Source organism: Urocitellus parryii, chromosome 3 (assembly GCF_045843805.1).
Source record: "Urocitellus parryii isolate mUroPar1 chromosome 3, mUroPar1.hap1, whole genome shotgun sequence".
Classification (NCBI taxonomy): domain Eukaryota; kingdom Metazoa; phylum Chordata; class Mammalia; order Rodentia; family Sciuridae; genus Urocitellus; species Urocitellus parryii.
Genome location: NC_135533.1, coordinates 59167040 through 59192670, shown reverse-complemented (window position 1 = coordinate 59192670; position 25631 = coordinate 59167040). Strand labels below are relative to the sequence as shown.

Below are 25631 nucleotides of genomic sequence, written 5' to 3'. Positions count from 1 at the left end.
GGCAGAGAAAGCAGCCATGGCTGTGTTCCAATAGAACTTCATGGACATGAAATTTAAGTTTAATTTAATTGTCATATATCACAATACTATCCTTTTGATTTTTGTTTCAATCACTTAAAATTAGAAAAACTATTCTTGCCCTACAAGCCATATAAAAACATACTGGGCGTGTAGGTTGTAGTTTGCTGACCCCTAAGCTAAGACAGAAAAGCAGAACTTCTGTATAAAAGGTAGAAAAGGTCTTTTCTTCCTTCAAACAGTTCTAAAAGGAAGGAAGACATTAATAGGGATTATACATAAAAGGCAACACAATAACCAATCTGTGTACACATGAGGATCAATCAATTTTAATGGCATCGAAGGGCTCCCAGAAAATAGAACCCTTCTCTTATTTAATTTGGTATACTGCCACACTAAATGACTTGAAGAAGCACAATAAGTTATCATTGGTGTGTGCCTCAGTAACAATACATTTAAATGTTAATGAAAGATACTAAAGATAGAAATTATGCATACAGGTGACAAATGAGATAATAAACAATATTGCAGAGAAAAATGCCTTTTTTAGGTTTCAGAGGATACTTCCTTTATGATACAGTTATTTGCTAATGGCATCTCTAAGATAAATACATTCTGCTTGAAAGAACTTAAAGGCTCTTGCTGAGGCCATTTTTTCCAGGTTAGCAAGGATATATAACTTATGGACATACAACTTCTCTGGTTTGGGCAAAAGACTTGTTATAATTTCTGAGTAAAAGTAACTTATGAACAAAATAACTTTTTAGAAGACTTGAAAATATGAAAAAAGATATGTTCAAAGAATCCACAACTTATTCAGTAACATTTCATGAACATAAGGCCCAATATGGCAGGCTCAGGAGCTGTATGAAACATGAACTGAAATCCATCAATGGAGAATTTTCAGGCATCAAGAAACACACTTGTACAAAGCTTTAAGAAGTAGAGATCTATCCTTGGGTTACAGCAAAAATTATTAAGCTTACAAATTTGATCTGTTTTCCACTGTGCTTTTTCACAGTGTAGCAATACAAGGAACTGATTGATGTTGACTAATGAACGAACATAAGTGATAGCCAAAGTAGAGGAAATCTTACATTTCATACTAGGGCAGGCAGGCATTATCACTAAGCACCTGAGTCATCAAGAAAAGCAGCTTTTTCTCTTTATTGAAAGAAAAATTATTTTATCAATCTATTAAGAAGGAAGTCAAAAATGTCAGTTTCTTTTAATGTTGACTGATCATGTTTGCAGAGAAAATATCACCTGAGCATGAATTATCATTGGTGTCCTTATACTTCATGACTTAAATATTTAAGATGCATAGAAGTTACACTGTGTTATAACTAGGGGGTTGGTTGGGAAACACTTACTCATTATAATAATGTAGACATAAAGCCCAGGAATGAGTTTTAACTCCAAGTCTGTTTCTACAAATAGGTGTTTTATTGAAGGAAGAAAACAAGAGAAGATGCTCATTATCAAATACTAGGTAAAGATAATACAGGGTTAAGAGTTTTATGAGGGAACTTCCTCATGTTTTAATGTTTTACTCATTTCACTTAGTCAATCATACTATACTATACCATAAGGCAGTTTACTACCACTATCATCTATATACTACAATCATAAACTTGTGTTTCACCTATTATCAGTATAAGTAATCTGTGACATGATTTTGTTTTGTTTTGTTTTTGTGGTGCTGGGGATTGAACCCAGGGCCTTATACATGTGAGGCAAGCAACCAACTAAGTTATATCTGCAGCCCTATGACATAATTTTGAATTGCCAACCCTGAGCAAAATAGTGACCAGTAAGTTATTTTTTAATGTCAACCTGCCTCCAACATACATTGTTTTGACCCACTCATGCAATTTTTTTCTTCCCATATGCCTATCCTCTGCTCAAAATTAGAGGAAGACATAGAGAAGTTAACATTATATTATAGAGTGTCTATAATCAGTCATGCAATGTGCTGTTTTGGGCACATTTGTTTTTTTGTTATTTAGCATGTTTTGTCATTTACTTTTCATCACTAGTTAATAGAAAAGATATTATATTCCCATTTAGAGATGAGGAACACAAACTAAGTGAAGTAATTTTCTCAAGGTTATACAAGTGCATTATTCCTTTCTAATAAACATGTATTGAACCACACCTATAGTGCTACAAATGAGTTCAGCCTAGAAACCCAATGAAGTGGTTTTACAGGATTTTCTATGAAAATGTGCCACCTTTATGTCCTTGTCCCATTCCTACAACCCAATGGATATAGGCTAAATATTGTAATGTAGGTTACCTTTATGCTTATCCAATTTTTAAATTTTTTTTATAATAGCAGTAAGGAGGACCACACAGCTTAAACAGAATGCCTTTGATAAACAGATTTTATTTTACCAATTAAGACTTATAATCTGCCTCAGCCCTGAGATAGTGAAGTACTACTTATATGACATTTGCCATTTTAATCATTTTAGGCATCGTTAAGATTTATTTTTAATGTGTGATAACTTTCAATAGATCTCCAGAAAAGCTAGTTGAAGGGAAAATTTGAGGATAAGTTTCACAATGTTTAATTTTCGTACACATATCTTCTCTCTTCAAACTGCCCACTGAGCTTGAACATATAATAGCTAACTTCTCAAATTTTTCCATAAGACTGAGGTACAAAGTAAACATTTGGTTTCTTTCTAGAGCCTGCTAATCTAATTTTTGTGTTCCTTTAGAATCCTAGAATTACATTTTAAAGTTAGGTACTGACTTGAAATTCTAGAAACCTACATAATGTATACTCTCTAAGGTTCTTTTGTTCCTTCAAATCATTACGGAATATCAAGTATATTATACATCAGATATTAGAGATAAAAATAAAGAAAATTCCTGATGTCTAGCTCATGATTTAGCCAAAGTCCAACTTGTACCCAGTATGCATGTTAAATGGTGTGTGCAAAGGGGATCAAAAAGCCAAGAGAATTGGTTCTCTATCACCTACTGGGAGTTAACAGTTGGGATAAAAGCAGTAAAAACAATATACAGACGATGTTTAAGTGGAATTTAAAAAAAAAAAATTCACTATGTTGTTTTCCTGACATTTTCCCAGCAAAGGCAAAGGATTTTTAAAGTACATGGAGGAAACAGCAAGTAGAGTCAGCCTTCCATATCACAGGTTCCTCATCCACAGACTGAACCCACTGCAAACTGAAAATATTTGGAAAAGTACTGAAAATGTACATCCTTATTATCATTATTCCCTAAACAATACAGTGTGACAACTATTTACACAGGAAAATGTATATACCTTTTATACAAATAATATGACCTTTATAGAAGAAAGCATCCAGAAGTTTTAGTATCCAAAGGAAGTACCAGAACTATCCCTCATAGATACTGTGGGATGACTATACTGTCAATCTGGTAAAGGTGAAAACTGGGCACATCAAATATAAGACATCGTGGTACACGAGACTAGAAAGGAAGGATTATATCATATCAGTACTATACTATGCATTTGCCCTTTATAAGAAAGAAGCCATCATGGAAACAGAAAAGTAACATACATACCTTAGAAAGATTGTATGAAAGGAAAAGCAGATGATGACAGATAACCTAGAACATTTTAAGCTTTTGTAGTAGTCCAAGTGAAATGAGCATCCACTATGACTGTAATGTAACAATAGGAGATGAATTTGAAATAAATTCAAATTCAAAATCTCATGATAAATTTGACCCGGGAAAAAGAAAACTCACATTACTATGAGATGACTTATGTAGAGAGAAAGTGATGCCAACAACCAAATTAGAAAAGCACTAGCTAATACTTGGCAAGGTAGAAGACAAGAATTTATATTTGATCATGGATCGTTAAAACTTAAGTGACAAACCGAGCTAACTGAAAGTCATGGGTATCTTGAAGATAACTTCAGGGATAGGATCTGGGGGGAGGGAGGAATGTATCATAAAGAGTTTTAAGGAATAAATGACTGATGACAAGTGCTGCAAAGGTTAAACAGAAGTGCTAAGAAGTGCTACCAGTGAACTTGGCAGCCTTAAATTACCTTTGAAAAAAATAACATTTCAGCTGAGTGATTAAATGTGAGGGCTGAAATGAAATTGCAGTGAGATGAAGAATGAATGAGAATATGGGGAAGTAAAAGCAGAGATTTCTAAGAACTTAGGAAATGAGCATTAAGAAAGCCAGACTCAAACAAAAGTTGCTATTGTTTCAGCACCAGAGACTTGAGATGTTTCATGTAAAAATATGGTTAAATAAAAATTTCAAGAGAAAAGACCTTTGTAAGGCATGGGGATAAAACTGTTGGTCCAAATAAATTTTCAACACTATATTACAAAAAGTATTTGTGATTTCCTTCTGAGTCTGCACACTTAACAGTCTTAATACAATACTAGTGAACTATAGACTGTAGATTTAACATTTTTAAAACATAGATGCATAAATCCTAAGTTTCAAAATGTATAGAGGGATCCAGAGTTTAATATTTTAACACCGCAATTTTGGTAGGCAGATCACAGTAAAGAAACATTAGTAATATGTTTTACTTTTAATTTTAATTAACATAAATTCTATTTGCCCATATTATGTTCTTAGCACATTCACATTCCTTGATTGGGTATGAAGTCCAGGAAGAGCTGAAACAGGGAAAATAACTTGATAAGCAAGATGCTTACTTCCCTTGTTCTCTCAGTAGAGAAAATACATAAGTCTCTTAACTTACATGACTTTTTCATGAAATAAGCAATGCATTCTAAAACCAGTAAAATTCTGTTTACATATCAAAGCAGTTGCAATTCAGGTGGGAGAAAATACAAACTATTTTACTATTCCAAAGATCTAAAATTGATCACATCATTTTTTAGCAGCCTAAATGTATTTTTAAAAGAATGGCACTTTTGTCCTTCCTTCCTGAGACAGAAATAGCCCCTCTGTAGGGGTAACAGCAGGGGTATTTACCATGGCATTCCAACCATTTATACCTAACTAAAGACCTTAATCTTTAACTTTCTTTTTCCTATTGGCATAAGTCAATTTTTGACCATTAAAGGAGGGGAAAGGGTTCTGAGATTGAAATCACTTTCAAGATTTTATGGTCTGTTGAAGACAGAAAAATGAGAACTTCTTGAGATGTTAAAATTGAATAAAATATAAAATATAATAATTACAAAACAAAGGTAAAAAGATGATGGTTATCAAATATTTATTTAAAGGTGGAAGACAAGAAAAATTCCTCTCAAACTCCAAAAACAAATTTTGCACCTTTACTAAATGTAAAATGTAAAATGTTTGTTTGTTAGTTACAGGGGATTTTTAACCACTGAGTCACATCCCCAGCCCTTTTTTGTATTTTAGAGACAGGGTCTCACTGAGTTGCTTGGGGCCCTGCTGAGTTGCTGAGGCTGGCTTTGAACACATGATCCTCCTGCCTCAGCCTCCTGAGCCACTGGGATTATTGGCATGCACCACCACGCCTGGCTGCTAAATGTAAAATGAATTTTGAGATATGACTGAAGGCAGATTTACCAAAACAGTGCTAATTTATAACTTACAAAATCTCATCTGCCCTAAGTATTTGGGGGGGGGGGGGGACCAACAATTTTACACTTAGAAACACTAATGAAATACCTTAAGACTTAACCTAAGAAATAAATCCTTCCTAACCTCAATGACAGCCCCTTTTCATGGAAACAAACATTTCCAACAGAGAAACCCATACATACACGCGTGCGCTCACAAGTGTTGAGCTAAATCAACCTAATCTTTATTTAAGATCAACAGTCTTCAAGACAAGGAAGATAATGAATATATGGCTTTAGGAAAGTCTGCAACTAAATATCACAAATGTTTCTTTTGCTAGCTAACCAGCTAATTTGAGTATGGAATATATATTACTTAGATACCTAAAAGGGTATAAACAAAATTGGGGGAGGGAGCACTATAGCAGATACCACTGAGGTATTTAAGTTTTTATGTAAAGGGCTGTGTATCCATTTGATAATTTACACAATTATTTATTCTATATAGCATATGACCATTTAGAAACTATATCTTAAGAGCTTTATTGTTCTGGTCCAAGAAGTTGGAAATAAAAGCAAAAATCATATTCACATAAAGACCTGGAATGTACTAACTAGAAAGCCATTAATATAATGCAACATTAAAATAAAAATTTGTATGGAACAAAGGTGGTCAAAAAGTTCCCAGACTGCATCTGAAAAGGATACTGAAATTATAACTCATAAGTCATGGTACATAAGCATTATTCAAGGTGTAACAAGGCTGTATTTGATATCTTGAACCCACTTATTTACATATTCTTCACTTCCACAAAGATAAAAGCATTAGCAACTCAATTTTCAAATTATGGGTGAGTTTGTATGCTGCATTAAGAAACTATATATATAAACCAATAACTATAGTTATTTTGGATGTCTTCCTCTAAAAGTTTAAGACTCATTTATTTGGGGAAGATACCCCAATGATATTTTCTTACAGTATGACCTCAGTATATCTAGGTATATGCTACTAGAAAACTGGAAATAAACCATAGTTAAATAAATCACCCTTCAATTAAAAAACAAAGTTTAACCATATCCCTTCTTATTTTTCAATACTAGTTTGTTAAGAACTTTTGTCTCCCAAAAAGGTAGGTGCAAATCCCTAAATTTTGCTTAAAACAGATTAAACAGGTAGAGAAGATGAGACAGTGACATATAAAACAAACCTCTATTTACATTATCATGATTTATACCATCCTATCCCATGAAACTTCCCATGTTGCAAACACTGATTTCCTATAAGTCATCAAGATTGCCTGTGATATTGCCCACCTTTTTATTAAACTGGAGGCCAGAACTAATATCATTGTTGCAGTTAATCTTTATTTGTTCTAGTGAAATACCTTTTTCTATATGGCTTCTCCCTAACTAGACATATGAGAAGTTTTGATGGGTACCACAAATGAGGCCAAGACAGAAACCACTGAAGTAAAAATAGCAACATCTCCCAAAAGGCAGCACAAAGAATCCTAACTGAAAGTCATCAATAAAGAATGGGCCCATTATAACATAAGAGATATGCAATGAGCAGAGTTCCTTACACAATGAACACATGAAAGACTTCTGTTTGACTTTTAATTACAAAAGTGGAAGCAGTCTGAAATAGTGCTAAAGTCCATCTTGAAAGATACTTGTCTTACTCATCTTTAGTTAGGCACTGGCAATCCTGTTTCCTACCACAATTTACTTTCTAGATCGTCTTCAGAAAAGGAAGTACACCAGGTTGTTTGCCTTGCTAGGGTAGGGAGGGGATCCTGAGAAAGATGAGGTAACACAGTATTTTGTTATTGGATCTCTATTTATGGCAGTTGAGTCATTGTCATTGCCCTTATTTTACGATTTTATTTTTGCCATATTTTTCTCCCATTCTGCAAGAAAAATGCAAAAAAGGACTTTAATTATTCACAACTAAATATTCTGTAAAAAATTTTTTACTTAGTTACCATTAGTATTATAGCACAAGTGCTTACTAATAAGAAAATTTTCTAAACTTCTTATTCTGTACACAAAGAAAATTTATGTTAGGGCTAAATATTCTGGCCACATATCTCATTAGTTAGAAGGATTAGACATCATTAACATATTGTTTCTCCTAACTTTCTAAATTGTTTCTATAACTTAAAATTGCTTTCTTAATGTTGAATATAAATATTTTAAAATGTATTCCAGGAAATAGGGATAAGAAGTTTCACATATTCATCTTATTCAGCAACTTAAGAAATTGTGCAAAATATGATATACATATATACATTCCCATATATAACATACACATATATAGGATTTTATAACTGAATCTTGGTTTTTTGAAATGTTTGCACAGTGTGGGGAGTTTAAATATTTACTAGATTTGAATACATATATTTGTACTCCTTTACCATTCTAAATAGTTATATCAGCAGAGAGGAACATAATATATAAACAAATGACTTAACTGAATTATCAGTTTGTCTTCGCAGACCCAACAGAAAACATTTATTATTATGAACCTTTATTAATTGGCTCACATTTCAGTATAAATCACACTAAAAAGATTTTTTAAAAGCTAATTACACTACAGTGCTGACACACCCAAAATGGGGGGGGGGGGTAGTTGGTATAAATAAGCTGTATGGAAAAGCTTTAAATTGTCAAAAAAGAATTCTGGCTCATATTACTAAATAAATAAATAAATATGTAGATATATATGTATGTTTATATACATATCTACATATTTATTTATTTTAATGTCAGCTCCATTCTAAAATCTACAACTCCAACTGAAATGGATTTTTTTATAGACTCCTTTATGTTTAAACCTGCAATGTTTACAGTGCATCTGGCCCTAAGTGCTTTATACTTCACAGTTATGGACAGGCACTGAGGAATGTTACAAAGCTACATAAACTATATTTTGTAACAGACTTGAGAGCAAGTCCTTGGCTTGCTTTCAGAATTCATGAATATTTATTACATTATTATTTTTTTTTTAAAAAATTAAATGCTATGTACAAATTTAGCACAAAATGTCATCATCTTTTCTATCTTGATTTGAGTGTGCTGAATTAAGTTGCCTTGTATCAACTAGACTTATGAGACTTCCAGGACACAGTTCTTCCTTTAATTCTTTGCTGCTATTTTCAAATTTAGATTCCATGTCAATCTTAAATTCTGTAAACCGAACATGATCCAATTTTGCTTTAACATTCTTGCCATCCATATTATTCGATGCTTTAGTCTTTTCAGAAATATTAACATTCACAGGTTCTTCTTTGATTCTTACAGATGAAACAGGTTCATGTTTGATCTGCGATAATTCATGTTTAGAATGAAGTTTTTCTGAAAAAACAGAATCCAAGGAAGTTTTGCTTACAGCACAAATCATGTTGTCCGTGTGAGGTCCAAGAACTGATGATATGGAATCTGGTGATGTGGCTGTTTCATGAGTAGCTGTATTCTGAGATGTGTCCTCCTCTGAGTGATATAATTTGAGCCGAACATGCCATGCTAAACTGCATACTGCTGAAACTGTCTTGAACTGATGAACGACATTCCTTGGAATAAAATAAATGTCATTATCATAGAGCTGAATCCTGGCATAGCGAATGCCTTCTCTCCTTAGTTGATTAAGTTTTGCATCATCAACCCACTGGACGCACTAAAAAAAAGAAACAAGGAATGCATATAAGCATTTTCCACAATAAAACCTAATCTAAAGATAATAATTATTTAAAATATACCTGGGACAGTGGAGGTTCATGTAAATCTAACTGCATTCGTTGAACTACTTCTAAGAAATCTTCAGCATGAAAACAAATTACATCTTTGGTTATTCGGGGTTGATCAGGCCTAAGAAAATAATAATAATTCTGTTTTAAGGCCTTAATAAACTCAAAGCAAAAATAACTGTGGTCAACATCAAAATATTCTCTTATATTTCTCTTTTCAATTGTAATTGAAAAAACAATCTATATATCTAAACAAAGAGTTGACAAACAGATGAAAAGCAATTCACTTCATTTTATCATAGCTGTCATGAGATTTTTAAAAATTAAAATGATTTGCATTGGTAAATTATGCAAAACAACTCTTTCATATTAATGTTATGATCAATATTCTATAAAAGTTGTGCTAAATTTGCTAATAATAAAAACTTGATGTTGGGGACATTATATTAAGTGAAATAAGGCATGCACAGAAAGACATATATTGTATGTTCTCAATTATATGGGGAAACTAAAAAAAGATCAGTGGTACAGCTGGGAAGTGGGAGGATGGAAAATGGTAAGAAGACTGTTAATGGGTACAAGGATGCAGATAGACAGAAGGAATAATTTCTTATGTCTAGAGCACAGTAGGAACTATGGTTGACTTTAAATTTAATAGTATATCACAAAACATCTTTTAGAAAGAAACAATGTTCCCAACACAGAAATGATAAATGTTTGAGGTGATTACCCTGTTCTATCACTGCATATTATACACATTTACTCAAATATCACATTGTACCCCATAAATACATACATTTATTAAGAGTCACTAATTTTTTAAAAAATTAGAACTATGGGAGAAAAGGAATATTGTATTTCCAAAGAAGATATAAACTGCATTAATGCATAAAAACCTTAAGTAATGCTTAATAAATTGATAAGATTTTCATTAGAAAAATACTCATAGTTCACTGGCATCATCACTGTCTTAAAATATAATTTTTAAAAATCCCCAAATTCTTCAATTATCTAGGAATATACGAATATAGTTTTACATAAGGTGCTCAAAAATGGATTTTGAATTAAACTCCAAACAACATAAATACAAAGAAAAGTTACACCAAAGTAAATCATAAACAAATTTCTAAAGAACTATGGCACAGAATATCTAGAAGAAATGCACTGGATTATACATAGGGAAAGAGGATAATCTGTCACTGTATTATATAGACTTCCCATCGATGATAATACAAGCCAAAAGAGAGTGAATTAAAGTATTGGAAGGAAAAGTCCATCTAGAATTCTGTACCCACCAAAAATAATATTCAGAAATAAACATTTTCAAACAGACAAAAGTTAAGAAAAATCTGTCACCAGAAGACCAGCATAACAACGAATATTAAAGAAATTTCTACAGGCTGAAAAAAATGACACTAAGATGAAAATGCAGATCTATGCAAAAGAATGTAAAGCACACATAATAGTAAATATGAAAGATATTTTATTCTCATTTTTTAAATCTATAGAAAATAATTCCTTAAAGCAAAAGTAATAACATAATGTGGGGTTTACAGCATATGGAAAGTAAAATATTTGACAACAATTAGCATACAAGAAATGGGTAAAGGGGAAATAAATGGGAATATACTGTTGAAAGTCTCTTACACATTAAATAAAGAGATATGACATCATCTGAAGGTAGAGTGTGATAAATTTAGAGCAAATAAATAAAACAGAGCTATTGCTAGTAAGCAAACAACAGAAGTAAAATAGAACACCAAAAAAAGATAAAAGGAGCCAGGCACCATGGAACATGCCTATAATCCAGCGGGCTGGGAGGCTGAGGCAAGAGGGCTCCAAGTTCAAAACCAGCCTCAGCATCTCAGTGAGGTCCTAAGCAACTCAGTGAGACCCTCTCTAAATAAAATACAAAAAAGGGCTGGGCCTGGGGCTCAGTAGTTAGGTGCCCCTAGATTCAATCCATGGTACCAAAAAAAAGTCAAGAGAAAAAGGAACAAAGAAGAGAAGCCACAAATGGGAAAACCAAGATGATAAATTTAAATTCAAATTTTAATATTAGATATAAAAGTTCTAAATATTCATATTAAAAAACAGATTGCCAGGCTAGGGTTATAGCTCAGTGGTAGAGCACTTGCCTATCATGCATAAGGCACTAGGTTCAATCCTCAGCACCACATTAAAAATAAATAAATAAATAAAGGTATTGTGTCCATCTACAACTAAAATTATAAAAATTTTTAAAAAGACAGATTGCCACTGGATTTGGAAGGGGAAAAAACACCCAATTTTATGATATCTACATGAAATAACAATATAGACTTATCAGCTAAATTTTAAAGAAAAAGAACAGGAAAAGATATGCGAATACAAATCACAGGAAAACTGGAGTGACTATATTAACATCAGACAAAGAGGACTTTAGGTTAAGAAGGATTACCAAGATTAAAAAGAGCATCTTATAATGATAAAATGGTCAATTTACCAAGAAGGAACTCTAAATGTACAGTTATTTAATAATAGAGCTTCAAAATACATGAACAACCTTCAAAACATGATGCTAAGTGAAAAGCTAATCATAAAAGACCAAATTGCATATAATTCCATTTAGATGGAACATTCAGAATACATGCATACAGATTAAAAGTAGAGTAGTGATTACCCAGGCTAGGGAAGATGGAGAAACTGGAGAGGTATAGTATTAAAGGGTACAGAGCATCTTTCCGTACCCTTTAATGTCCTGCAATTAATCATTAATAATTATAATTAATGTTCTATATAACTGTGATAGTTGTAAAATTTTGTGAATATACTAATAACCATTGTCTTGTACACTTTAAATAGATGATTCATAGCATATGCAAATTGTATCTCAATTAAGCTGTTGCAAAAGAAAAATATCTGGAGCAAAACCAAGAAAAACTGGAAGGAGGAATAGACAAATCCAGTGTTATAGAGTTGGAGATTAACAAGTTGACAAAAATCAATAAAGATATACAAGACTTTAACCATACAATCAACAAACCTGACTTAACATTTCTAGAGCACTACACCTCAAAAATCAGCCAAACATATATTCTTTTAAGTGGACATCAAACATTAAGATAGTTCATAAAACAAACTCTAAGAAATTAGGAAAGACCAAAATCATACACAATATGTTTTATTACCACAGGGGGAATTAAATTAAAAATCACACAGAAAAGTTATGCTAATACAAATCATAGGAAAGCTGGAGTGACTATATTAACGTAAAACAAAGAGGACTTCAGGACAAGAAGGATTACCAAGAATAAAAAGGGCATCTTATAATGACAAAATGGTCAATTCATCAAAAAGGAACTCTAAATGTACAGTAGCCTAGTAATAAAGCTTCAATATACATGGAACAACTTTCAAAACACACACTCACACACAGCTAGGGTATAGCTCAGTGACAGAATGTTGCCTAGCATACATGAGACCCTGTTCCAACTCCAATGGTGAAAACACACACATACACACACACACACAAAAAAAAAAAAAAAAAAAAAAAAAAAAAAAACCACCACCACACACTCTGGGAAAAAAAAAATAATCAGACATTAGAAATTAAACAAAACTCTTCTCAACAACCCATAAGTTAAAAAAGACATCAAACAAAAAGTCAGAAATATCCCAAACTGAGTAAAAATGAAAATGCCAAAATGTGTGAAATGTAGCTAAAGCAGTGCTTAAAATTTTAAATACTTACATTAAAAAAGAAAAGTCTCAATTTAATCATGTAAGTGTCCAACTTAAGCTACAAAAACAAATTATTTTTAACTTTAAAGAATAGACAGCAGAAACAATGAAATGGAAAACAAAAAAAGTGAAATAAACCACTGTATGAAAAGATAAATAAAATTAATAAATTCGAGTATGACTTATAAACACAAATCACTAATATTAGCAAACTGAATCCAGCACTAAAAATTATTTTATATATTATACATATTATGCTGTATTTACCACAAATACCATGTGTATCTTAATATAGGCATATAAATATAGGTATGTAAGGTTACTGTATATATGTATTGGTCACTCTATATTTTATTATTTTTCATTATATGTGAATATCAACATTCACAATGTCACCAATTCCCCTGACAACTGCTCTGCTCCAGCACTAGGTATTTAATCCAGGGGAGCTTTACTACTGAACTACATCTTGGGTCCTTTTTTTTTTTTTAATATATGCTCTATGACATATACAATATTATGTTCTCTATATATACATATATGCCATATATTTTATCTAATATGTAACATAATATAAATGATATTATGGTAATGCAGAATAACTAAGAGGTTTTTAAGTCTAGAAAACAATAACAGAATAATAGAATTACAGGGTCTTTAGAAAATCATCATCATCATCATCATCACTTATTCTAAGTTTATATTTACCCCCCACCCCCCAAGTACCAGGGATTGAACCCAGGGGTGCTTAATCACTGAGCCACATCCCTAACCCTTTTTATTTTTTTATTTTGTGACAGTCTCACTAAGTTACCTAGTGCCTCACTAAATTGGTGAGGCTGGTTTTCAACTAATGCTCCTCTTGCTCTGCCTCCTGAGTAACTGGGATTACAGGCATGTGCCAGTGTGCCCGCCTATATTTGCTTTGATAAGACACATCAAACAGTTCCCACAGCAACATAATGAAAGTTCTGGTTAATCTCCATCCTTGTCAGCTTTGGCTACTATTGGTTTTTATCACCCTAAGCTGTTTTAATGGCTGTATTGTGTTACCTCATTGTAGTTTTAATTTGCATTGAACATTTTTTTAAACGTTTACTAGTCCTTTGTTATCTTCTTTTATAAAATGTCTATTAAAACCTTTTGCCCAGTCTTGCCAGGCATAGTGATGCATGCCTGTAATCCCAGCAGCTCAGGAGGCTGAGACAGGAGGATTGTGAGTTCAAAGCCAGCCTCAGTAAAAGCGAGGCACTAAGCAACTCAGTGAGACCCTGTCTCTAAATAAAATACAAAAAAATAGGACTGGGGATGTGGCTCAGTGGTCAAGTGTCCCTGAGCTCAATCCCCAGTACCAAAAAAATTAAAAATTAAAAAATATAAAACTTTTTGCCCAGTTTTAACTGAGTTCACTATTTATTTTAAATTTTAAGAGTTCTTTATATATATGGATATGAGTCATATAGATAGATGACTGGCCTGTAATTTGCTTTTTCATTTTCCCAAAAGTATCATTTGAAGGACAGTTTTAATTTTGATAAAATCCACATTTATGGGTTAGGGATATAGCTCAGTTGGTAGAGTGCTTCCCTCACATGCACAAGGCCTGGGTTCAATCTCCAGCACCAGCACCACCCATATCATTTACCTGATAATGATGATTTGAGTTTTTCTCAATTTTTAGTTTTATGAATAAAGTTGTTTTTTTACATTTTTAATATTTATTTAATGAAATATTTCATTCATATGAGTATACAGGGGCTGGAGATGTGGCTCAGCGGTAGCGCGCTCGCCTGGCATGCGTGCGGCCCGGGTTTGATCCTCAGCACCACATACCAACAAGCATGTTGTGTCCGCCGAGAACTAAAAAAAAATAAATATTAAAAATTCTCTCTCTCTCTCTCACTCTCTCTCCTCTCTCACTCTCTCTTTAAAAAAAAAAAAGAGTATACAGAGTCTAATTGCCCATTAAAATACAAAGATGTATAGCCACCACTCAAGAAATATAGCAATGCTATAGTACTAAAATGACATCTCACCACTATCAAGGTAATCTCTATTCTGAAATAATAAAGTTGTTTTTAACATTTACTTAAAAGTCTTTACATGGATATATGCTTTCATTTCTTTTCAGTAAATACATATTAATATAATTGCAGAGTGTTAGGGTAAGGCAAAATAACTGTACATGGAGAAAACTGAAAGTTTTTTTTTTTTAAAGCGGGCTTGGGTTGTGGCTCAGCAGTAAAACGCTCACCTAGCACGTGCGAGGAGAGGGGTTCAATCCTCAGCACCACATTAAAACTAAATAAACAAATAAAATAAAGGTATTGTGTCCAATTACAACTAAAAAAAAAATAAGCACCAGAATTAATGATCAAGTTTACCAGAGTGACAGGTGAACTGTATTTCTGTGTTTAGCAGCAAATATCTGGTAAAATTAATTTTAGGCATATTTATAATTCTGTTAATAAAATCCTAGACTAGGCAAAACTAATCTATAATAACAAAAAGTAGACTAATGGATGTTTGGATGTCTGGAGCTGGGAAAGGATTGAGATGATTAACTGGCAAAAGATATGATAAAAGCCAAAGATTCTGTACATTATGGGGTAATGACAACATGAGTCTACACATTCATCAAAACACATCAAAATGTATATTTTTTTTACGGAATGTAAACTATACTTCAATAATGATGATGATTTTCTAAAGACAATTTCAAAGAAACAACCTCCAAATATATAAGTCTATAAAGTCGTATCTTAATAAGGCCTAAACACTTATATAATTTGAGTAATAATTCACAAGGCTTGACCCTATATAGTTGGAGATTTCTTTGTAGTCTTTATCAATACCAATCTTTTACTTCAAGTTGATCTTAAGCCTAGCTCTTAGGTAGTCAAGAATTTAACATCCTAAACCAGGCACAGTGACACATGCCTATAATCCTAGCAATTTAGGCAGCTGAGGCAGAAAGATTGCAAGTTCAAGGTTAACCACAGGACTTAGTGAGACCCTGTCCCAAAATAAAAATAAATAAATAAAAAGGGGTAGTGATGTAGCTCAGTAGTAGAGTGTCCCTGGGTTTAATCCCCAATACTGAAAGGAAAAGGAAAAAAGAAAAAAAAAATCCAATACCTTAATAGTTAAGGTCTTCTCAAGAAATGTAAAAATTTCCTTTGTTTAATAACTTGCTTTAACATCAAAGAAACAATAAAAAAGAATATGCACCCATCTGCATCACAGCCACTACTATAGTTTGGACTATTAGAAGGTAGTAGAACCTTTGGTAGGTGGGGCTCAGTGAAAGGTACCCCAGTCTTCTTCTCTGTTCCCCAGTTCATGGGGTAATCAATTTTGTTCTGCCACATGCTAGTACCATCATGTACTACTTTACTATAGTACTAAAGCAATGGACTGGAAACTAAATCCATAAGCCATATTTCCTTGTATATTAATTATCCCAGACATTTACGTTGATGGAAAGCTGATTAACACAGCCATAAAGCCCTCAATAGTATTAACAAAATTACTTTCTCTTTAGTATTAAGAGATTAAAAAGCACTATTAATGTGAGAAGCGAATTATATTTTTCCAAAGTGAGAAACTTCATAGCTAGCAATATCTCACTCATTCCAAATCTGTCTCAAGAATATTCTTAAATCTGGTCATGTGACATGTTAGTAATTTGACAGTAGTCCTTTTTTACTATGAAATTTGTAACCACAAATGTAGTTTCTTATTCAATAAATGTTTATTGAGATCTGTGGTAGGCCTTTGAAACACAGGATTTAATCTGTAACTTTAATTTCCATATAAAGGGAAAGAAAGAACACATACCAACAATAATTTAAAACAGCCTTGAGAGATTTTTTAAAAGGTGCTGAGGGCTTTAGAAGCGAGAATATTTATCTCCAAAAGGAAATATATGTGGCTGATTTTATGGAACACTATTTACAAATCAGATTTTACCCTAAGAAGATATTAATGCCAATGTTAAATTCTTTATCTGAAACATTTGAGGAAGACATCATTAATTTGAAACAGAAAGAATTTTTAAGGATTTCCACAGAGATAAATTTGTCTTTATTCTTTGATAAAATTAACATTTTAAACTAGATAATAGAAAGGGCATAGAAACTATAAAAACAACCACAGTTATTTGAAAATTAGCATTTAAGCATAACTCAATGAGGGGCTGAGACTGTAGCTCAGTGGCAGAGCACTTGCCTAGCATGTGTGAGGCACTGGGTTCAAGCCTTAGCACCACATAAAAATGAAACAAATAAAATAAAATAAAGGCATGCTGTCCATCTATAACTACAAAAAATAAAAATAAAAAAACACAACTCAGTGAGAATTATGAAATACTTAATATTTTAAAATATTAGGTAAAAATACTTAATATTTTTTTCCTAAGGATCTTAGAATCAGTTCTAGATCCTAGTACAAATCAATATCAGATACTTTGTATACCTGAGATTGATAAACCTTCATTCCTTTTATGATCAGTTTACATTGGCTAGCTTCTCTATTTAATATTAATTTATAAAATATTACTACAAATTTCTCTTTTTAATTAAGTGTCAATCTGGCATAAGTAATCCTTGAAAATAATATTGCCCTATGTGGAAAATACAGGTTATAATTTTAGTAAGACCTCAGAAAACTACACAACGAATATTTTATGTTTTCAGAATGAAAAATGGTTTCTTTACTTAGAAAAGTCCCCTGTTTATTTGCTATCTGATTCCACTGCTTTAATAAGAAAGCATATTCTAATTCATGTTTCATACCCAAACAATACTCAACTTGACAAATATCTAGGGCTGAGGGTGTAGCTCAGTGGTACAGCAATTGCCTAGCACATGTGAGGCACTGGGTTATACTCTCAGCACTGCATAAAAATAAATAAAATAAAGGTATTGTGTCCATCTACAAAAACAAAAAAAATTAAAACTCAAATATAAACAAACTTATGTATAAATATAGCTATAGTATAAATATAGCTTTGCTATTTTTGTTATTTACTGAATGAAAAGTTACATAGCATATGTATAGGCACCTTAAACATATTAAATAGAATAATCTACATTTAATCTATCCAAATATTTCTTATTTTTTATTCACCAGAGGCTGGGAAGAGCAGAGGGGAAGGAGGAGATGGAGAGGTCCATGATCAAGTACAAAGTTATAGTGAAGTCGGAGAAAAAAGTTCTGGTGTTCTATTGCACAGGAGGGTGACTATGGTTAACAATAATGCACTGTATATCTTGAAATAGCTAGCAGAAAGGATTTTTCAAAGTACTCACCATTAATGATAAGTTTAAGGTGATAAATAAGCTAATTTCCTGATTTGATCATTAAACAGTATATACATGAAATCAAATATCACATTTGTACCCCATAAATATATACAATTACTATGTATCAATCAAAAATAATAAAAATAATAAAGACCAAAAATATTTTAAAGAAAAAGAAATTCAAAGTGAAGCTTGTAAGCAAAGCTGAAAAAAAATCAGAGACAAATAATAAACAGATATTAACTTAATAAAGGAAGCAATAAAGCAGAATAGTAAAAAGAAAACACAAAATCCATCTCAGCTCTACTACTTCTAAACTAGAAGACTATAAAGAAGCTGTTTGACAGCCCTGAGCTTCAGTTTTCTTTTGTCATAAAAATGGGCCAAAAAGTAGTTGAGAAACTTAAGTAAGACTACATTTACTTAAAAAAAAAAAGACTACATTTATAAATGGCCATATAGTAATACAAAGTAAATCTAATTTTCCTTTTACCCTAGTGTTTTTACCTTCTACCCATATAGAAAATGAAATTATTTAACTCAACCAAATGACTACAGCTAGAATCTAACAATTTAAAACCTTCTTTAAAGCAATGTGAAATTAGGATACCCAAACACAGGGAGGGTAACTAAAATTCTTCTTTTCCCCAGTATGGAAAAATTATTAAGAAAGTTTCCAAGAAAAATTTTAGAAGCCACAAAAGTCTTTCATTAGAATAGCAGTAGTTATATATACCACTCTCCACAGTGCACAGCCTTCAGTACTCCAACAGCAGCTGTTGTCTGTCGTTCAAAACCTTGTCCTATATGATCTGCATGGGCCCTTGTCCTGTCTTCAAAGAGCATCTCACGAGGCTCACTGGTTCGAGGTAGGTACTGAAGGTTTTTTATTTCATTGGTAGTTCTGTTTTTAAAAAAGATTTATATTTATATACTGAAGCTTACTTGCCATCAAACATTCAATAATCACATAATTTAGATAAAAGGAACTTTAAATTACCTGTTCCCAAATTAAGTTCTAATTTTTAAATGGATGAAAACACATATACAATACAATCCCCTCCTTGTAATATACCTTCACAAAAGTCACAGCTATGAAAAAAAAAATTTACTTGGATAATAAACTGAATTACAGATGGTATAATTTACTGAGTTTCCTTATATATTAGTCCCCTCTTGACAGTGGTTTCACATTGTCTCAGTTAACAAACTACAGTCAACTGTGGTTTGAAATATTGTGAAATTTTTCATAAATAAATATTTCCTTTCATAAGCAATGAGGAAGCAGTAGAGATACAGAGTAATGGCAATGATAAAATAGCAGCAGATACTTTTCCTAATATTTGGAACAAGATGGATATTCAAATACTAAAGGTATTTAGAACCCCAAATAGACAGGATCAAAAAAAAAAAGAACCCTCCACAACACAATGAAATTAAAATGAAAAAAATACAGATCAAAGAAAAATTTTAAAGGTACAAGAATGAGATGCCAGCCACATTTGAAGGAAAAACAATCCTAATAATATCGGATTTCTCAATGTAAACCCTAAAGTCCAGGAAGACTTGGAAAGATGTATTATGAACCCTGAAAATAATTGCCAACCAAGACGGCTATATCCAGCAAAGCTTATCTTTCATAATCAAGGAACAAAAACTTTCCAAGATAAACATAAACTAAAGGAACTTATGACTACTAAGCAAGTATTGCAAAATATAGGATCCTTAAGAGAATCCTATACACAAAAAAGAGAGAAAGAAATAACTAAATAACCAAGAGAGAATAAATCTCATTAGAAATAAATATGCAATGAGAATCAGGATTAAAGAAAACATTAGAAATAAATCAAAGTGACAGAAATCCTCCAATTAAAAGACAGGCTGGCAGAATGAATTTAAAAAACAAGATCCAACAAGAAACAAACCTCACAGGCTAAGACATCCACAGGCTGAAAGTAAATATGGAAAATTATATCCCAGGTGAATGGAATCCAAACTGCTAAGTATGGTGGCATATGCTTATTATCCCAGCAATTTAGGTGGCTGAGATAGGAGAATCACAAGTTCAAGGCCAGCTTCAGTTACTTATCAAGGCCCTCAGCAACTTAGTGAGACTCTGTCTCAAAATTTTAAAAAAATAAAGTAAAAAGAACTGGGAATATAGCTCGGTGGTAAAGAACTCTTGGATTCAATCCCCAGGACAAAAAAAAAAGAAAAAGAAAAAGAAAAGAAAACCTGAAAGCAAATAGGAAAAGCTATTCTCATAAGACAAAGCATACTTCAAGATAACAAAAATCACTACATATTAGTAAAGGGAACAATCCAACAAGACAATAATGATAGTAAATATATATACCCCAAACATCAGTGTACCTAAAAACATAAAAAAGAATATTTGACATAAAGGCTCACTTAGGTCCCAATATAATAATAGTGAGTTCAATATACCTGTCTCATTACTAGATAAGTCCTGAAAACATAAAATCAAGATACTACATAGCCAATCCCCCCAAACCAAATGCTGAATGTTCTGATTTAAGGAGGCTGATTCATAATCGGGTTGGAGTCGGGGGGAGCACAGGAGGATTACACAAACTCTAGATATGGCAAAGGGGGGGGAGAGGGGAAAGAAGGGGATATGGGGGTAGAAAAGATGGTGAGATGAGAGGAACATCATTACCCTAAGTATATGTATAAAGACAGTAAAGGTATGGCCATACCTTGTATACAACCAGATATGTGAAAAATTGTGCTCTGTGTGTAATATGAATTGTAATGCACTATGCTATCATATATAACAAATTCAAATAAAAGTAAATAAATAAAAATTCAAAAAATCAAGATACTACAGAGTTAAATCATACTATATATCAAGTGGATTTAACATATCTATAGAATATTTCATCTAATATACTTTCTTCTCAGCTGCTCATGGAATTTTCTCCAAAAATGAATATTTTGACCTCAAAGCCAAGTATTAGAAAATACAAAAAAAAACCCTCAAATAATTCCTTATATCTTATCAGATCATAATGGAATGGAATGAAATTAGAAATCAACAACCAAGAAAAACTATAGAAACTATATAAACACATGGAGATTGAACAATATGTTTTTTGAATGATGTCTGGGACATTGAAGAAATCATACTAAAAATTTTAATATTCTTAAAATAAAATGAGAATATAAATACAATACACCAAAATCTCTGGGACACAGCAAAGACAGTTCTAAGAGGAAAGCTTTTAGTGATAAGTGCCTACATTAAAAAGTCAGAACAGGGCTGGGAGTATAGCTCAGTGGTAGGGTGCTCGCCTCCCATGTGGAAGGCACTAGGTTCAATCCTCAACACCACATAAAAATAAAATAAAGGTACTGTGTCCACCTACAACTAAAAGAAGATTAAGAAAAAAAAATCAGAACATTCCCAAACAAACAACCTAGTGATAAATCTAAAAGTCTTAGAAAAACAAGGGAAAAAAAATCATTCTCAAAACTCTAGAATAAAGAAAAAAATAATATCCAAGCCGAAATTAATGAAATATAGGACAACAAAAATCTCAAAGGATCAATGAAACAAAGAGTTGATTCTTTGAGAAGATAAACAAGATTGATAAACACTTCACCAAAATAACCAAAAGAAAGAGAAAAAAAGACCCAAATTAATAAAATTAGAAAAATAAAAAAAAACAAGAGCTATTTACATTAGATGCCACTGAAATTCAGAGGATCATTTGAGACTATTTTGAAACTTGCTTTCCAATAAATTAGAAAATCTGGAAAAAACAGATAAATTATTCTAGATATATATGACCTACCAAAATTGAATAAAGAGAACACAGAAAACCTAAACAGACTAATAACAAACAATGAGACAGAAGCAGTAATAAAATAAAGCCAGGACCAGATGATTCACAGCCAATTCTACCAGACCTTGAAGGAAAAAAAAAAAAAAAAAACTAATGTCAATGCTCCTCACATTATTCCAGGAAACAGAAAGAAACACTTCCAAACCTACTCTCCAAAGCCAGCATGACCCTGATACTAAAACCAGATAAGGATCCTCAAGGAAAGAAAACTACACACCAATATCCTTGGTGAACAGATATAAAAACCCTTAATAAAATATTAGCAAACTGAATTCAACATCACGTTAAAAGATTATATATCATTATCAAGTTGGTTTCATTGCAGGAATGCTAAGATGACTCAACATACGTGAATCAATAAATATACCACTTAAATAGAATCAAAGACAAAAATCATATAATCATCTCAACAGATACAGAAAAAGTCAGACAAAATTCAGCACCCATTCATGACAAAAAAAAACCTTGAAGAAACTAGGAATAGAAGGAAATTACCTTGACATAAAAACTATATACAACAAACCCAAAGCCAGTATCATACTGAATAGAGAAAATCTGAAAGCATTTCCTCTAAATGAAACAAGACAAGGATGCCCAACTCACTACTCCTATTCAATACAGTACTAATTCTAACCAGAGAAATTAGGCAAAAGAAGTATTACAGTTTAGATATGAGTTGTCCCCCAAAAGCTCATGTGGGAAATTAAAGAATAATGTTCAGAGATAAAATGATTAGATTATGAGAGCTATGACTGAATCAATAGATTAATTCACTGATATAGATTAAGTGGGTGGTAGCTTTAGGCAGGTAGGATGTGGCTGGAGGAAGAAGGTTACTAGAGGTATATCTTTGAGGTTTATATTTTGACCTGATAAGCAGATATCTTCCTCTGCTTTCTGGCTGCCATGTCCTGAGCTGCTTTCCTCTGTCATACTGTTCTGTCTCATTTCAGTCCCAGAGCTATGGAGCCAGCCAACCATAGGCTGAATCTCTGAAACTGTCAGCCAAAATAAAACTTTTCCTCCTCTAAGTTGTTCTTTGTGGAGCAAAGCTAACTAATACAGCAAATAAAAGGAATACAAATAAAAAAGGGAAGAAGTAAAATTGTCCCTCTTTGCAGATGACCTGGATCCAATACTTAGAAGAGAATAAATCCTCCACCAGAAGACTTCTAAACCTTATAAGCAAATTCAGCAAAGTAGCAGGACACAAAATCAACCTATGAAAAGCAACAGCTTTTCTACATACTAGTAATAAATACACTGAGAAAGAATTCAGGACAAAATTACAACAGATTAAAAAACATACTTAGGAATAAATCCAACCAAGGAGGTGAAAGATACCTATGAGGAAATTTACAGAACATGAAGAAGAAATAGAAAATGACACCAAAGGATGGAAAGCCCACCTGGGTTCATAAAGACAGAATTATTATTGTTAAAATGGCCATACTGCCAAAAGCAATCTGCAGATTCAATACAATCCTCATCAAAATACCAATAACATTCTTTACAGAACCAGAAAAAACAATCCTAAAATTTATATAGAAGAACAACAACTACAACAACAACAAAACAGAATAGCCAAAGCAACTCTAAGGAAAAAGAGTAAAACTGGAGACATCACAATATCCATTTTCAAATTATACTACAGAACCATAGCAACAAAAATAGCATGGTACTGGCATAAAAGCAGACACCAAGACCAATGGATCAGAACAGAAGGCACAAACTCACAGAGGTACTACAATTATCTGATTCTTGACAAAGGTGCAAAAACTTATGTTGGGAGAAAAGACAGGCTGTTTAACAAATGGTATGGTGCTAGAAAACTGAATATCCATTATGTAGAAAAATTAAAAATAGACCCCTCTATCTCACTCACACACAAGTCAACTTAAAATGGATCAAAGACCTAGGAATTTAGTCCAGAAACTTTGCAACTGCTATAAGAAAACATAGGATCAACATTCCAACATACAGGCACAGGCAATGATTTCCTCCACAGTACTCCTAAAAAGCTCAGTAAAAACAAGGATTAATAAACGGATGCTATCAAACTAAAAAACTTCTGCAAAACAAAGGAAACAACAATGTGAGGAAAGAACCTACAGAATGGGAGAAAAATCTCTGACAGCTTTTTTCCTGATAGAGGATTAATATCTAGAATTTATTGAGTCAAAAAACTACACACCAAAAAAATAAATAACCCACTCAATAAATGAACAAATGAACTAAACAACACTTTTCACAAGAAGATGGCCAAAAATATATGAAAAAATGTTCAATATCTTTAGTCAGCAGGGAAATGGAAATCAAACTACACTGAGATTTCATCTTGCTCTAGTTAGAATGTCAATCATCAAGAATACAAATAACAATGCTAACACGAATACAGAGGAAATGAACATTTTTACACAGTTGATGTAAGTATATATTAGTACGACCACTATGGAAAATCAATGTGGAGATTCCTCAAAAGACTAGGAGTGAACCACAATATGATCTAGCTATACCACTCCTCAGTATTTACCCAAAAGAACTAAAGTCAACATACTGTAGAGATACAAGCATACCCATGTTTGAAGCAGTACAATTCACAACAGCCAAAGTATGAAACCAGCCTAGGTGTTCATCAATGGATGAATAGATAAAGAAAAATGTGATATATAAACACAATGGAGTCTTACTTAGCCATAAAAACTAAATTATGTCATTTGTAAAAAAAATAAAATAAAATAAAATAAAATGGATGAAACTAAGAGGATCATGTTAAACAAAACAAGCCAGACTCAGAAAGATAAGGTCATATGTATGTTTTCTGGTCAGAAGGGATCTCGTAAAAATAGAAGGGACACAGTAAAGTAGAGGAAAGGGGTAGGGCAAGGGGAAATAGTGAAAAGTGAAATCATTCAAAGTATTTTATATGCATGTATGAATATACCACAATGAAACCCACATCAACAAAAAATAAAATTATAAACAAAACAATTCCTAAGTTTTCAATTGCTTACTATTCAGAGACATATTATGAAATCCCATGCCATTCCATTCTGTCCTGCCCAGGATGCAAATCATCCCTTTGTTCAGAGTATTCACCTACCTGTCTATTAGTCACTCAGTAGCTATCTCCACTGCCAAATTGAGTTGTCTCAATATTCTAGTAATTCTTATTTTATCTTAACAATGACCCTAAAGGACAAGAGTAGTGAGGCTACGCCAGACATATCTGTAATCAATGATCCATAATCAACTCAGGGGGCTGAGGCAGGAAGATTGCAAGTTTGAGGACAGCCTCAGTAATTTCACAAGACTCTTTGTCTAAAAATTAATATACGTATAAAGGACTGGGAATGTAGCGCACTGGGTTCAATCCCCCACACCCACCCCCGAAAAAAGAGTAGTGATGCTAGCGATTCAGGTAGGCCAAGGAGAAGCCT

At 32.6% G+C, this 25631-nt stretch overlaps 1 protein-coding gene across 1 annotated transcript in view; it reads right to left on the bottom strand.

Annotated features, from left to right (window-relative positions):
• Positions 1-4464: 4464 nt before the first annotated feature.
• Positions 4465-25631, bottom strand: part of Rsbn1l (round spermatid basic protein 1 like) — a 77263-nt gene continuing 56096 nt past the window's right edge. The window contains exons 6-8 of the mRNA XM_026384976.2: positions 19059-19226; positions 9306-9414; positions 4465-9223 (exon numbers count right to left, since the gene is read on the bottom strand). Of these exons, the coding sequence (XP_026240761.2) occupies positions 8582-9223; positions 9306-9414; positions 19059-19226 (919 nt within the window). The 3' untranslated portion in view covers positions 4465-8581. The remainder of the gene's footprint in view (positions 9224-9305; positions 9415-19058; positions 19227-25631) is intronic.